A 13,804-nucleotide genomic window follows, 5' to 3' on the forward strand; every position below is an offset into this window, starting at 1 on the left:
TAGAATGAAGATCCAGGCTTCCACAGCTTACACTCCCCTTCCTGGAAAATAAACATTTACCTTTCTGAAAAAACAGCTCTACATTTCTTATTCTGAAAAAATTCCTTAAGTAAAACACTCTTCCCTTATAAAGAAAGCAGCCTTAATGTTTGGTCATTTCTATGACATTGTTTAACTTTGCCCTTTCACCTCGCTCTATTCCTTGGCTCTGCTCATGTGAGAGTGAAGACTGGCACGCGCACACGTGTGTGTGCACGTGCGCACGTGTGTGTGTGTGTGAGTGATTTGGCTACTTTGTATAATGTCTATTTTGTGTAGGGTGACCAGACTTCCTGGTTTTTCCGGGACAGTCCCGGTTTTTGGTGCTCTGTCCCCCTTTCTCACGATTATGTTTCCATTGGAAACTGCAGTGGTTCTGGTTTTTGGTAGTCAGCCTTTATAGCTGACAGGCGGCATGAATGCAAAATCTCACACAGAAGAAATGCTACGTGTTCTGCAAAACGAACTTTCCCCATTGTGCAGAGGCTGCTTTTTGTGTACCCGGCATTGCGAGCTACATTGGGCTCTTGTCGGCTTCGCCCACGCAACATCGCCCTTCGTGGAGGAGGCGGAGCGAGAGTGACACGTGACCCAATCACGTGACTGTGGGCCTCTTCAAAGGAGGAAGGCTGCTGCCCGCACTGTGTGCTACCTGTTCTGCAAAACGAACTTTCCCCATTGTGCAGAGGCTGCTTTTTGTGTACCCGGCATTGCGAGCTACATTGGGCTCTTGCCGACTTCGCCCACGCAACATCGCGCTTCCTGGAGGAGGCGGGGCGAGAGTGACACGTGACCCGATCACGTGACTGTGGGCCTCTTCAAAGGAGGAAGGCTGCCGCCCGCACTGTGTGCTATGTGTTCTGCAAAACGAACTTTCCCCATTGTGCGGAGGCTGCTTTTTGTGTACCCGGCATTGCGAGCTACGTTGGGCTCTTGCCGGCTTCGCCCACGCAACATCGCGCTTCCTGGAGGAGGCGGAGCGAGAGTGACACGTGACCCGATCACGTGACTGTGGGCCTCTTCAAAGGAGGAAGGCTGCCGCCCGCACTGTGTGCTATGTGTTCTGCAAAACGAACTTTCCCCATTGTGCAGAGGCTGCTTTTTGTGTACCCGGCATTGCGAGCTGCATTGGGCTCTTGCCGGCTTCGCCCACGCAACATCGCGCTACCTGGAGGAGGCGGGGCGAGAGTGCTACCTGGAGGAGGCGGGGCGAGAGTGACACGTGACCCGATCACGTGACTGTGGGCCTCTTCAAAGGAGGAAGGCTGCCACCTGCACTGTGCGCTACGTGTTCTGCAAAACGAACTTTCCCCATTGTGCAGAGGCTGCTTTTTGTGTACCCGGCATTGCAAGCTACATTGGGCTCTTGCCGGCTTCGCCCACGCAACATCGCGCTTCCTGGAGGAGTCGGGGCGAGAGTGACACGTGACCCGATCACGTGACTGTGGGCCTCTTCAAAGGAGGAAGGCTACCACCCTTGCGGCGTTAAGCCCGTAAGGAGTAAAGCCCAGGGACTGTTGAGCGACTGTTTGGCGCACCGGGGAGGCAGCAAAAAGGTAAATAAATCCAAGTTATTTTGATCACCATCTTAACAATATTTTACAACCTACGCTTATGATGAGATTACGGAGTTCTCCTTCTGAGGAAGAGATGGCTACCCAGGACGGTTCATACCTAGAGACAGGGATCGAGGCTGGGCAGGAGGTTTCCAATGTCTCTGACCCTGCCCCAGTACAGCTGCTTCCAACTGTCAGCCAACCTCTCAGCCACATAGACAGCCAGCAAACCCCTGAGGTGGCATTTCCAAATCTCCATATTCAGAAGGGCTGGAAACGAGGGTTAGAGTACACCCTGACGACAAGAAAAATTCAGAGCAGAATCAATGATCATTTCCTTAGAAAAAGAAATAAGAGTGTTAATGACTTGGTCGATATTATGGATACCACCTGGCAGCTACCTGACTATAATCATACGAATCTGGGAAATACCACCACCATAGAGAGTGTCCAAGTTATGCCAATGACCACAGACACTATTCAAGAAAATAGGGCTAGCTCGCCTATTCACCAAGAGCAAGAAGAAGGGCCAATAGCCTCCTCTCCAGACGGATCATCCTCAGCTAGCGAAAGCACATTGGCAGCCCTGAGCTTTGTTCTAAATTCGCTCGTCTCCATATTTGAGCTTCTAAAAACAGAAGTACAAAATCAAGCAGGCCTGCTTTTGGAAATATCACATGAGATTTCTAAGAATGAATCAGCATTGGTTGCCACAAATAACATCATGAACACTATTCTGATTCCAACATTAAAAGAAACACAAATAGAGGGAGTCAAACAAGGCTTGGACATTGCCCAAATGTACAATCTTTTGAAAGAGAGGGCAAAAGGCAATGCCACAACTCACAAGCTTTTAAAGAAGCTTCCTCTGGAAATCCAAAATCCTCAAAGCCAGACTGACACTCTGGAAGGAGAGGGTGCCAAAAACTGTTTTGATGACACCCTGCTTTTCTGACTCAATTCTGGAAGAATTTCGAAGACTGGCAAATGTTGACATCGACGTAATTGAAGAAACTGAAGACAGTACTAAAAAAATTCATGGTGATAATCCACAAGAGCATCCGAATGGTAGTTCGAGCCAGAGTTCAGAAACACTCCGGAAACCCAAGAGCAAAAAATGGCAAAAAAGGAATAAAGAGGGCAGAACAAAAGAGACCGTCTTTTACACACAACGGGACAAAACTATGAAGAAATCAAAAAAACAGAAAAATCAGGTCCCAAAAAAACCAGGAAAAAATATTTTTCTGAAAAACCTGACAATTCCGGAGAGTGACAAGATGGTTGACTCTTCTGTAACTGTATCCCCAGTCACCAATTCCTCGCGGTCTTCAAATTCGACCGATCCCCAGGCCAGCAAGCAAGTACCCGGGAAAAACAGGAAAAAGAAGGCACTCAAAACACACAAGGAGGGTCTCAGTGACATCAGAGTTCAAACCTCAAACTTTGGCATGCAAACGGAACCCATAATCCGGTTACCTGCTACTTCCAACAACTCAAACCAAAAACCGGCCCACACAAACATCAAGATTGCCCCAATATTTCTAAAACAAAAATCGCACAAGGGGAAAACAATTGAGGCTAATGCGGAGAAAAGGCAAGTTGCCACAAAACTGGCACCAATTTTCTTAAAACCATTAGGGAAAACAGTTTCCGCACTACCTCCATCCAATGAACCTCTCCCATCAGCTCCTCAAGCTGAGACGCCATCAAGTTCCACACCAGTAGAAGTAGACTGTTGGAATGGGTCAGGGAAATTCAAAATCCTTGAGATACGTCCTCAGTATGGAGGTAGTGAGAAACTCGAAAGAAATCAGTATTATTCCGCCACAAAAAAAGAAGAAACTGCGACGCCAAACTTTACAATTCCAAAGGTATGGCTTAGATTAGAAAAACAAAACAAAATAAAATCACTTTGTAGATCTGCTTTACTGTCGGAAATTAAAAGGAACTACAACCTGTTTCTCTTTGCCTCAGAAGATATCGAGTATCTCTCCTTTCCGATTAGCGAAGACAAGTTCTTCGTGGAGATAGCTCTTACCTCAAGAAAGGCACAGCAGGCACTCATTCACAACAAAGATGACCTGGCTAAAGAAGGCCTCTGGGTTTATGAATCAGAGGAGGAAGGCAGGTGCGGAAATCGTCCGGGCTCAAAACACACATGGGGGGAGGATGCACCAACTATTATGGCCACCGCCGGAACGTTAGAGAGAGCCCCAAAGTAAAGCTTCTTCTGGGCTTAAATTAAATGAAAACTTGATAACAAAACTTCCAGAAATCATTACTCAAATCTTTTTGAAACTTGGCGAGGAACAGGCCAGTCTTTAGACAAAGGGGCCTTAGACTAGTCTCCTGGAACACGAGGCCCGAGCTTCCTGAGGAAAAAGCAACTTAAAAACGATCTTTTTGAACATAATGATATCTTGTTGCTCCAGGAGACTTGGTTGGCCAACCCTATCGAGATAGAGGGATTTACAGTACTAAACCTCAAGGCCTCATAAAAATTAAAAGGGAGACCAGCAGGAGGTTTGTTAATAGTAATTAAAAACTCCAGCTTCAAAGAAATTGTTCCACTATGTAACAACATGATGGGCATTCAAGCCTGTAAAGTAGAGATGGGACAGAACTCCTTCCGACATACTCTAATTGTGGTCAACATCTATTGGAATCCAGCCAGTTCGAAACTTCAAGATTTCCTAGAAATACTTCACACCTTATTTTCAACGGCAAAGATCAACTACGAGGGAGCACAGATCATAGTTTCAGGGGACCTGAATACAGACCATATTCACCCAGAACACGGGAGAAACGGCCAAACCAAACATAGCACCATACGAAAAAGCAAACAATGGTGGGACTTTCTTCAATCATGGGATCTAGATATGATAAACGAAAAAAACAGGTGCGGGGGAATGGCTGGGCCAACCTGGTGCCAAGGGGCACGGCAATCAACTCTGGATTACTTTTTCGTCTCATCGTCCCTCACCCTGTTTTGCCCTAGGCTTACTCTAAACTGGGAAGGGGGGAGTGATCACGCCAGGTTGGAACTTTTCTTCCCTGAAATCCAGAGATCCTCCAAACCTTATATCGTACAGGAACTGGAGGGTTTAAAAGGTAAACCGAAAGTGGTCAAATACAAACATGGGGGGAAAAAGCTGAATAACCTTTTGGAGGAAGTCCCTCCGTCCGTATGGGCCGAGGAAACAAATCCAGAAAAACTTGGAAAATTTGTGTGGTCTATTTGCCAACCAAGTGAAGTAAAGAGCATAGGGAAACAGACGCATCTCCATTATTTTGATGAGGAAACATACAATAAGAAAATAATTCTGCAACAAACACTACGTCATATAAAACAGAATGCAGCAGAAGACCCCCTCTGCTATACGCAAAAAATTAAAAACGTCAAACAAGCCTACCGGAACTGGACCAAGAATCACAAACATCAAAAACTCCAAGAAGACGGGGAAAGAATGCTTTTTCTCCTCAATGCAAATAACTGTTGAAACTTCTGGGCAGCATTAAATCAACTTGAAACCGGCCAAAACAGTTCCCTTTGCAACCTAGTCTCGGAGCGTAAGTGGGTAGACTACCTTTCCAAAAACTTCGAAGCAACTGGCTCAAGAGACTTTATTCTTCCCAACATCTCCTGGTCCCTGGTATTTACCGAAGAAGAAATTGAGGATCTTATTACATCTTCTTCCGCCTCTAAAGCGGCAGGTCCCAATGGCCTCACTTACCAGGTGCTAAAAAACCAGCCAAGACTATGGGCAAAGTTACTCTTTCATCTGTATCAGGAAATTCTAAAGAAAAAATGTTTTCCACCATCATGGAAGACTGAACTCATTATCCCATTTTTTAAGGGGGGCGATTGGCTAAGCCCAGCATGTTATCGACCGACCGCCCTTCTGGATATAGATAGCAAAATTTTCATGAGAATATTACTGAAAGAACTTACCTTATGGGTGGACTCTAGACAGATTCTTCCCCCGCATCAAACAGGCTTCAGGAAAGGTCTTTCTACCAGCCTTAATGGACTCATCCTGAACCTGCTGAGCGAAAGATCAAATGAGAAAGAAGGCTCTCCATTGTATGGGGTATGGGTCAATCTGTCCAAAGCATTTGACCTCGTGGACAGATCCCTTCTCTGGCAGAAACTTTACAACTGGGGGATTCCGGCCCCTCTTCTGGCCATGCTCATAGAGCTCCATAAGAACACTACCACCAGGGTGAGGTTGGATGACCTCGGCAACCTATCAGAGACAATCCAGGTCCTCAAGGGAGTACGACAAGGATGTCTGGGTGCACCGTTATTCTTTAAACTATTTCTATCAGACATTGGAGACTTTCTAGCCTCGGCATCACTAATCTGTCCTAGGATCAATGGTAGAAAACTCCATTGGTTGGCTTACGCTGATGACCTAGTGCTCCTGGATGGGTCAGCGATAGGGTTGCAGCAACTTCTGTCCAAACTTAATGAATATGCCAAACTAAACGGTCTGATAATTAATCCATCAAAATCGAAGATCCTCATCTTTAAACATCCGAAAAAAAAGGTGACCTCAAGGAATTGGGTCTTGGACTGTAAAGTAATTCCACACGTGGATGAACTGATATACCTGGGATATGAAATCCTTGCTCATCCAACTTTTAACAAGGTGATACCTTCCATCCTTGGAAAGACCTAAAAAATTATAGCACAAATGAAAAACCTGAATAGAAGATTCTGCAAGTTCTCAATACTTCCACTCAAGAAGTTTTATATAGGCAAAGCAGTCCTGGTCCTCCTCTATGGCCTTGAGGCAAAGGCCTTGTTGTGGAATTACGACTGGAGCAAAATTGAGGGCCTCCTATGGAAATCTTCTATTCATCTCCCAATGTGTACTCCTCTTGCAAGTCTGAGATTTGAATTGGGACTAATCTCTTCGAGTTGCCGTGCGGACTGGAAACTTCTGTTCCTCTATTATAACATAATCACAGCCAGTATGTCCACTCTCTTTTTTGATGTAAACCAACATCTAAAAGAAGCAAAATCAAAACAACTTCTAGGTTTAGAAAAAAAAATTGGACATATTCTGTACAGGCTGGAACTAACAACAGAAACACTCATGCAAAATCCCATGAAAGTGAACAAAAAACTAGAGATGGCTGACTGGATCCAAACAATTGCTGGAGTCAGAAGTCTCAACCCCGCAAACCATTTCCTGAAAGAGGACAGAACACTCGGCACCATCCCACGTTATTTGGAAAAGTTTCATGATCAAAGAATAAGAAACAACTTTCTCAGACTCAGATTGAACATAGCCCACACGGGCGAAATTTTGGCCCAAAGAAACCAGGGAGAGAAGGCAATGAGACTCTGTAAGATCTGCCACTCTCCGAACTTACAATCTCTCAAGCATCTGCTGATGGAGTGCGAAGGTACATGGCCCACTAGAGTGCCATCACTGGGGAGATTCGTAACTAGAGAGGAGAGCTTAGCTCAAGATGCATTCTGGGATAGACTGATCTCTAGCCAAGAAGTCATGCTCACTGCAGCAACAGTAAAAGTTCTGGAGACTTTTTCTATATTAATGAACCAATAATAGACAGGTTAAGACAGTGAGCCTCCTCGGTTATTTTGGAACCGACTATTCAGTTAAATCCCTGGTTTCTGTGCCTTGATTCAACTTTATTTTTAATTATGAAATGTAAAATTCCGTTTTTTATATATATGAAATTTGTATCCTGATTTTCGCTTTGTAAAGGTTTTCTGGTAAAACCAAAAACAAATAAAAAAAATTTAAAAAAAGAAATGCTGCATTTTACAACTTAAGATAGTGTTAGTTTGTGATAAATTAATTATAATATGTGTTTATTTGAACAGTAACACTTAAACTCCCTTGTCCCCAAACGCTACTGAAGTGTGGTGCCCTGACAGCCACTTTCAAGAGTTAGTCCTACTTTTATGTTAGTTGCCCTGTCCCTGTTTTTTATATTTTAAATCTGGTCGCCCTCATTTTGTGGCACTTGCACAAGTAATATTGGTGTTGTGGTCCCAGGCGATATGGAAAGGGACACCAGGCTATACTTGGCTTGGTACACTGCTTGAGAACACACTTCAGTGGATGAAAGTGCTGTCCAGACGTCTAGTATTGGCTGCGGATAACAATCAGAACCGCCTCTCAGCCAAGAAGAATTGTGTGCAGGGCAGTTTCTAACCAACTGGGTGCCCAGGGCGCAACACTAGAATGTGCCCACCGACTGGCAAACCCTCCTCAATATGAGTAAATCATTGCTAAACAAATGGAGCTGGTTTCATTACATTGCAATTCAAGTACTTTACAGAAGAAATCTAATGTGAAAACACAGCTGTTGCTGCCCAAGTAAATGGTTTTTCTGTCACCTGCTCTTAGGGAAGGTCTTGCCTGAATGCAGTTTAAACTGCCATAGTGGCACACTTTGGTGTGACCAGTCTGCCGGGGTCTGAGGACCCCCCACTGCGCACTGGCCCTGTGTTGCAGGAGTTCTGTTCGTACCACCTCACTTGTATTTTGCAGGGGGTAACACTATACTAACCATATGAATTATTTTCTGATAGAAAGTTATCATTCCAAGGTGGACAGTGTGGTACACTCTTATTGTACTCTCTCAAAATATCCCTGTCAGAGATGGAAAGGGGATAAATACCACCAATGAGTGTTCCTGTCTGCTTTGCATTAAATCACAGAGCACATCGGGATTATAACAATGATCAGAGATGTCTATATTTTATAAACAAGTATGTGAGAAAAAGGTTGTATGTGTGAATCAGTAAATACATAACGGACACAAGGCTTGGTGCTCACATCACTGTTTACAACACTCACCCTAACATTAAAATGCTTGTAACCATGAACCATACATATTCATTCGGACATCTAAGGATTTGAGGATAAAATGTCTGCAACATCATCCACTAAAATGGGGTAAAGGGCTCCTTTGCTTCTTGTTTCTCTCGAATTTTAGATGAAGAGGTGGGTCTCAGTGTGAGCATGCCCAACCCCAATACAGAAACATCTTTAGGGAATTATATCTTTAGACCGGAAGAGACACCCTACAACAGACACCCAATAAAGAGAGAAACATGTACAGAAAGAATTGTACTTCTTACTAAAGTTAGCCTGACCAGTGATAAGCTGATGAAGCATTTTGAACAGAACCGGCTTCTGATGCGTGGCAAAGGGCCCACAGTTCCTCAGCCACTACCTCCTCACTATTACTAGGCCTCAGGGGTTATATCAGCAAGAAAGAGCAGGCCATGCTTTATCTAACAGAGCTGGCATTAGCATCTCTTATTAGTGCTGGCCTGCAGCTAGTGGACATCATGGTGTGGCAGTGTAGAAAGGGCGTTTGGTCTCGTGGATTTACAATGTGAGGCAACTTCTTTGATTGCTTTATGTGTTTAAGTGTGGGCACAGTACGGCATGCTCGTCAGAGGTACATACCCAAACAATTCCAGTGTGCCATTGTGTGGACATGGGACACATAAGACAAATACAGTCATATGTGCTGTTACATACGGGAGCGCCACATAGACGCCATTAACCAACAGGGTGGTGCCTTGGGCAGCGCACAAATCATTGCTGCACACACATCACCGCATTGACTTGCCACGGACCAGCGTCTGCACAGTGACACAATAAACCCTGCTCTCCTAATCAATGTGCCAAGTGACATTGAGTTGTCATCTGGTGTGCGTGCTAGGCAGTGGCTGGCGTGTTAAGAAAATGAAAAGAGCTTTGATGCTGAGCGGATGCATTTAGTCCATGTCCCAAAGCAGCCACTAGACCACTTGTGAACAAATAAAGGACAGTTAACCTGCCCAGGCATGCACCATATGTAACTAAAAAGAAATACACAAACAAAACGTGTTTGTGTGTCAAGACATGAAAATAAAGAACATAGTGTAAACCCTTTTCTGTGTGGCAGGTTCATTCTCTTGGAAGAATGCGTAGATTTGGCAGCTAACTGATGCTTTGTGCTGGCCTTCAGAATAAAAATGCCCCATGTTCAGTTCTTATCCCTGTGGTGTAAAAGCAATGGCTTGTTAAATGAGCCATCACTGATAAATTGCCCCACTTTAAAGGCTCCATCAACACACAGAGCATAAGCTGCACACTGGGTGGGGGGGGGGTCTATCTCCAGAGCATCTCGGAGGCTTCGATCACAATCTGCATCCCTTCATTTGAAACAAAGGAAGGCTTAACTTTTCACCAGCTGCAAATTCAGAGTCAGCTGTCTGGATAGGGCCCTTCCTGCACCCCATCACCCCCTGAGCACCTTAAGCTCTGCTCCCCGGGCAGTCGCCCCCTCTGCCCACCCCAGGAAATGGGTAATTGTCACACTTTCCTTTTCAGCTGCAGACCTGCATGTGACCGAGAAAGCGGTCATTAGTACTTGGAATATTGCCCCTTCCCCAATCTTCAACCCCCCCCCCCCCGCTTCACTTAAGACATTTCCCTAGAGTAGAGCCCCCACCAAGCAACCATGGACTCTCCCTCTGTGAATAAGGCTTTAATTAAAAAAGCCTCAACAAACTGCTGACAAACAGCAGCAAATGAAGTGCAAAATACTAATCGTATGGGTGGAAATAACACAATCAGCCTTTTCATAAGGGGGGCGGGGGGGTATCCCCGGCTGCAATTAATTCACCAGCATCAGGTAAAGAGAGACAGCCATTAGTTCACCAGGAAGTGACACACGTCTGACCTTTTTGATTTTAAGATCTTGATAATGAAAGAAACATTGCATAAACCTGTGCGTCGGTTGAACTCCAAAGGTGTTATAGCTTCCCACAGTGCTTAGAAGCTGGAGGAGTCTGGTGTGGGTGCTATATAAAGGCATAATAAGTTAAATGAAATGGAATTTCTAGAAATGTATACAATGTCTATATAGCAAAGGTGGTTCTGTGGTGCTTCCCTGTATGGACTGCAAGTCACTCTATCATCTTGTCTTCGTAGAGCCAAGCATATCGAAACCACGCTAGCGCTGGACACCACTAGGTTTCTTAAAAATGAAACCGAGTATATGCCGTGGCAGGCGGCGCTCAACAGCCTGAGCTACTTCACTCTGATGTTCGACCGTAGCAGTGTTTACGGCCCAATGAAGGTAAGGTTTGTATTTTCAATTGTTAATATTTTTTTACTGGCATTTAAAGAAAAACACGCAATGAGAAATACACCTGACCTAAGTGTCAAGCAAGGGGCATAGAAACAGCTGTGCAACCTGGGATTGCATACATTGTAACCACGGTCCCGGGGGGCGGGGGGGATAGCTCAGAGTCCCCGGAGGATAGCTCAGAGGCAACGTGCTCACATTGGAAGCAAGGCGACACGGAGCACCACAGGTTTGATCCCCGGGTCCACGATTAGAAACCTCTGGATATTAAGTGCCTTATAAATAACCCATCATATCATAACTCCCCGAAGGCTGTAGAACACATCACATTGCAGCTAATGGTCGACATCTATATTAATTCCATATGGAGGGTACAAAAGATGCATTTTCCCAGTGTTACTTCTGTGAAGAAACACCTGAAAAATGTAGTTGGCATTAGATTACCATGGATGAAAAGCATGGCAAGTGTGTGAGAAATCAGTAAATTCACGAGGATGCTTTAGCTCAAAGCTTCTGGGAGAGGTTCATGAGGGGGAAATTCAACTCACTCACCATTGCGCTTATCCATTTTTTAATAAAGCAATACAACCGGAGGACAGGGCGCATTTCCAGTTGGGTAATGCACTCGGGGCGAGAGTTACAAATCCAAGCGAAGCAAGGTCTTTAACATAGCGCTGAAAGCATTAACTGACCATTAATGCCCCCACCCCACCCCTTAGAGGGTTCTATTCCCATTAGTATTCCCAGATATGTTCCCCGGACACCAATAGCAATCAAACTGAAAACGGAGCTTCTAACCGTGTCATCGGCTGCGGAGCAACGGGGAACCGAATGTAAATGGCCGCCAGCTGACTCGCATCAGAATAGAACAATGGCACTAGACTTGTCATTTTGTTCCATTCGGAGGCGGCTGGCGGCCATATTGGGTGTATATTTTATACCAAACAGCATTGGGATTACTTAGCACGTTTGGAAATGAACAGTGACTTCATTCATTTCAGAAAACACTTTTGAATAACTTGAGGCACACAGCAATCTATATTTAATTTGTTTTGGAAATTCCATTCTATTTAGGTATGCTGAAACCGAGCAACTAAAGTCATGCTAAACTACCCTGTTATAGTGAACTATTGTGGAAGGTCAGTGACTTTTAGGCAGTAACTTAAGGCACAAAGAAATGTCAAACCAGCCTTTGAACTGCATGTGTCTGGGTTTGTAGTATTGAAAACACCGGAAAGCTTAAGCCGGTGCATTTCACTTTGGGAAACATGTGATTTATGAAATGATAAGTCTTTACCTTCACGCCTTAAACGTTTAATAAAACGTATATGTTAGGTAAGAATTGATGTAGTCACACGGGGGAGACTACCGAACCCTTGTCCTCTTGGTATTAGGTAACCCACCTTTTGGGATAGGCCTGTACTACACAAGTTGGTAGAGTGACTGAGCAGCCAGGCTTATCTCAAGAGGGGTAATGTGATCTGTAGAGCTGGACAGATGAAATCCGTAAATACAGGTTGCCAAGTAACGCTTACACTCAAGGTTTCTATTATAAATAGTTATTTATTTCATTAACATACATTTTTAAATATGTGTTCTTTAAAAAGGCAATTCATGTAACAATGGAAATATACTTTAAAATTACTTTTCAGATTAAAAACAAGTTAGTGGATACTCTTTGGATATGCTTCTTACACCATTCCTACATCCTGAGATGACTTCAATCACAAGGACAGTAATTGCATTTATATCACACTAGTTATACTTTGCAGATTCTGAGGTTGCAGAAAGGAAAGGTTTAGGAAGGAAAAGGTTAAACAGCTTCTCGGTAGATGTGAGGATAACTAAATCTTCCAATGAAGTCTAGACAAGCCTTTCCCAGCAGTAACAGTTCACAACAAGCTACCACCTATGAGGGACAAACAGTATCAAAGTCAATGGACTAGAAGAGTCTGCAGGGAGCCAGGACAGCTAAAGTCAATTTGAACAGTCTATGGGGCTGAGGCACTTCTTAGATCAGAAACAGTCTTGAACAAAGTTGGAGAGTGGTAGAAAAATCACTTGTAGGGTCACAAGCTGTTAAGCCTGTGAGAAAAATAGTTGCACTCAAGTCTAAAAGCAAGCCAATGCAATTCCCAACTGAGAAAAGCACAGCTAAAAAGACAATGCGGTAAGTACCCCAAGCCTAAAACAGTACCTCTGGTTTGAAGAAGAATCGTCCAGCAGGATTTTGTCCTGCTACTGCGGTGCAGACCCTTGTTCCTGAGACTCAGTCATGAGGACAAGAGGGAGGACGTCTGGAGGGCTCCGGTGGCGGTGCTTGGGAGGTTGTCAGCAGCTACAGACTGTTTTCGGTTCAGCTGCACTTCACAGTTTCAGCGTTTTGCAAACAGCACCGTCGCGGATCTCGGATACTGTTTGGGCTTCCTTCAGTCCTTGGGTCCTGCACTCTGGTGAGGGGACTCAAGCTCTGGTCGTCCTACAAAGAGAAAAGGTAAGTAAAGTCAATTTCACTTTTCTAGTCTTGGGAACAGTAGTTTACCCAAGAAAAGGTATATAAAATTTGTGAGAAATCTTTAAAGGCTTTCTCTGTGAAACTGCACCGGAGGTGCTGCATGTCAACGTTCAAAAAGTAGATGCCTATGGAGTTTGTCAGACTCCAAAAACAAAGGAAACACATAATCCAAATCAGATCAAAACACATGAGAGTGAGAAAAAGGTCTCACTCACTGCAGGGTTAAAATGAAAAAGTCCTACGTCCAGCAAAAGAGCTGGGGATCTCTAAAGTTGAAGGGAATTGGCACAGACATGAGAATTCTCCTTAACATTATGAAAACATTAACTCTGATTATCTTTTCATTGTAAATAATGTTGATTTTATGAGGGATGGGTGGATTATTTAAATTACGATTTATTCCGGATTGAAGGGAGATTACGCTTTGTGGCTGATATTCGGCCCCAGAAACAGTGCGCACTCCTGCATAGAAATGACGCAAATAGGAAGCCAACGTTGTAAGCGACTCATTTTCAAAAGAAGGTGAATATCCTTTATGGATTAGCCATCCTTTGAATGTGTC

At 44.3% G+C, this 13,804-nt stretch overlaps 1 protein-coding gene across 1 annotated transcript in view; it reads left to right on the forward strand.

Moving 5' to 3' along the window:
- The window catches only part of LOC138504628 (aminopeptidase N-like), a 169,614-nt gene that overhangs the window by 114,209 nt on the left and 41,601 nt on the right, over positions 1–13,804 (forward strand). Inside the window, exon 14 of the mRNA XM_069625224.1 lies at positions 10,571–10,718. Coding sequence (XP_069481325.1) covers positions 10,571–10,718 — 148 coding nt within the window. The remainder of the gene's footprint in view (positions 1–10,570; positions 10,719–13,804) is intronic.

This window comes from Ambystoma mexicanum, chromosome 11, assembly GCF_040938575.1.
Source record: "Ambystoma mexicanum isolate Mex_15411 chromosome 11, UKY_AmexF1_1, whole genome shotgun sequence".
Taxonomy (NCBI): Eukaryota; Metazoa; Chordata; class Amphibia; order Caudata; family Ambystomatidae; genus Ambystoma; species Ambystoma mexicanum.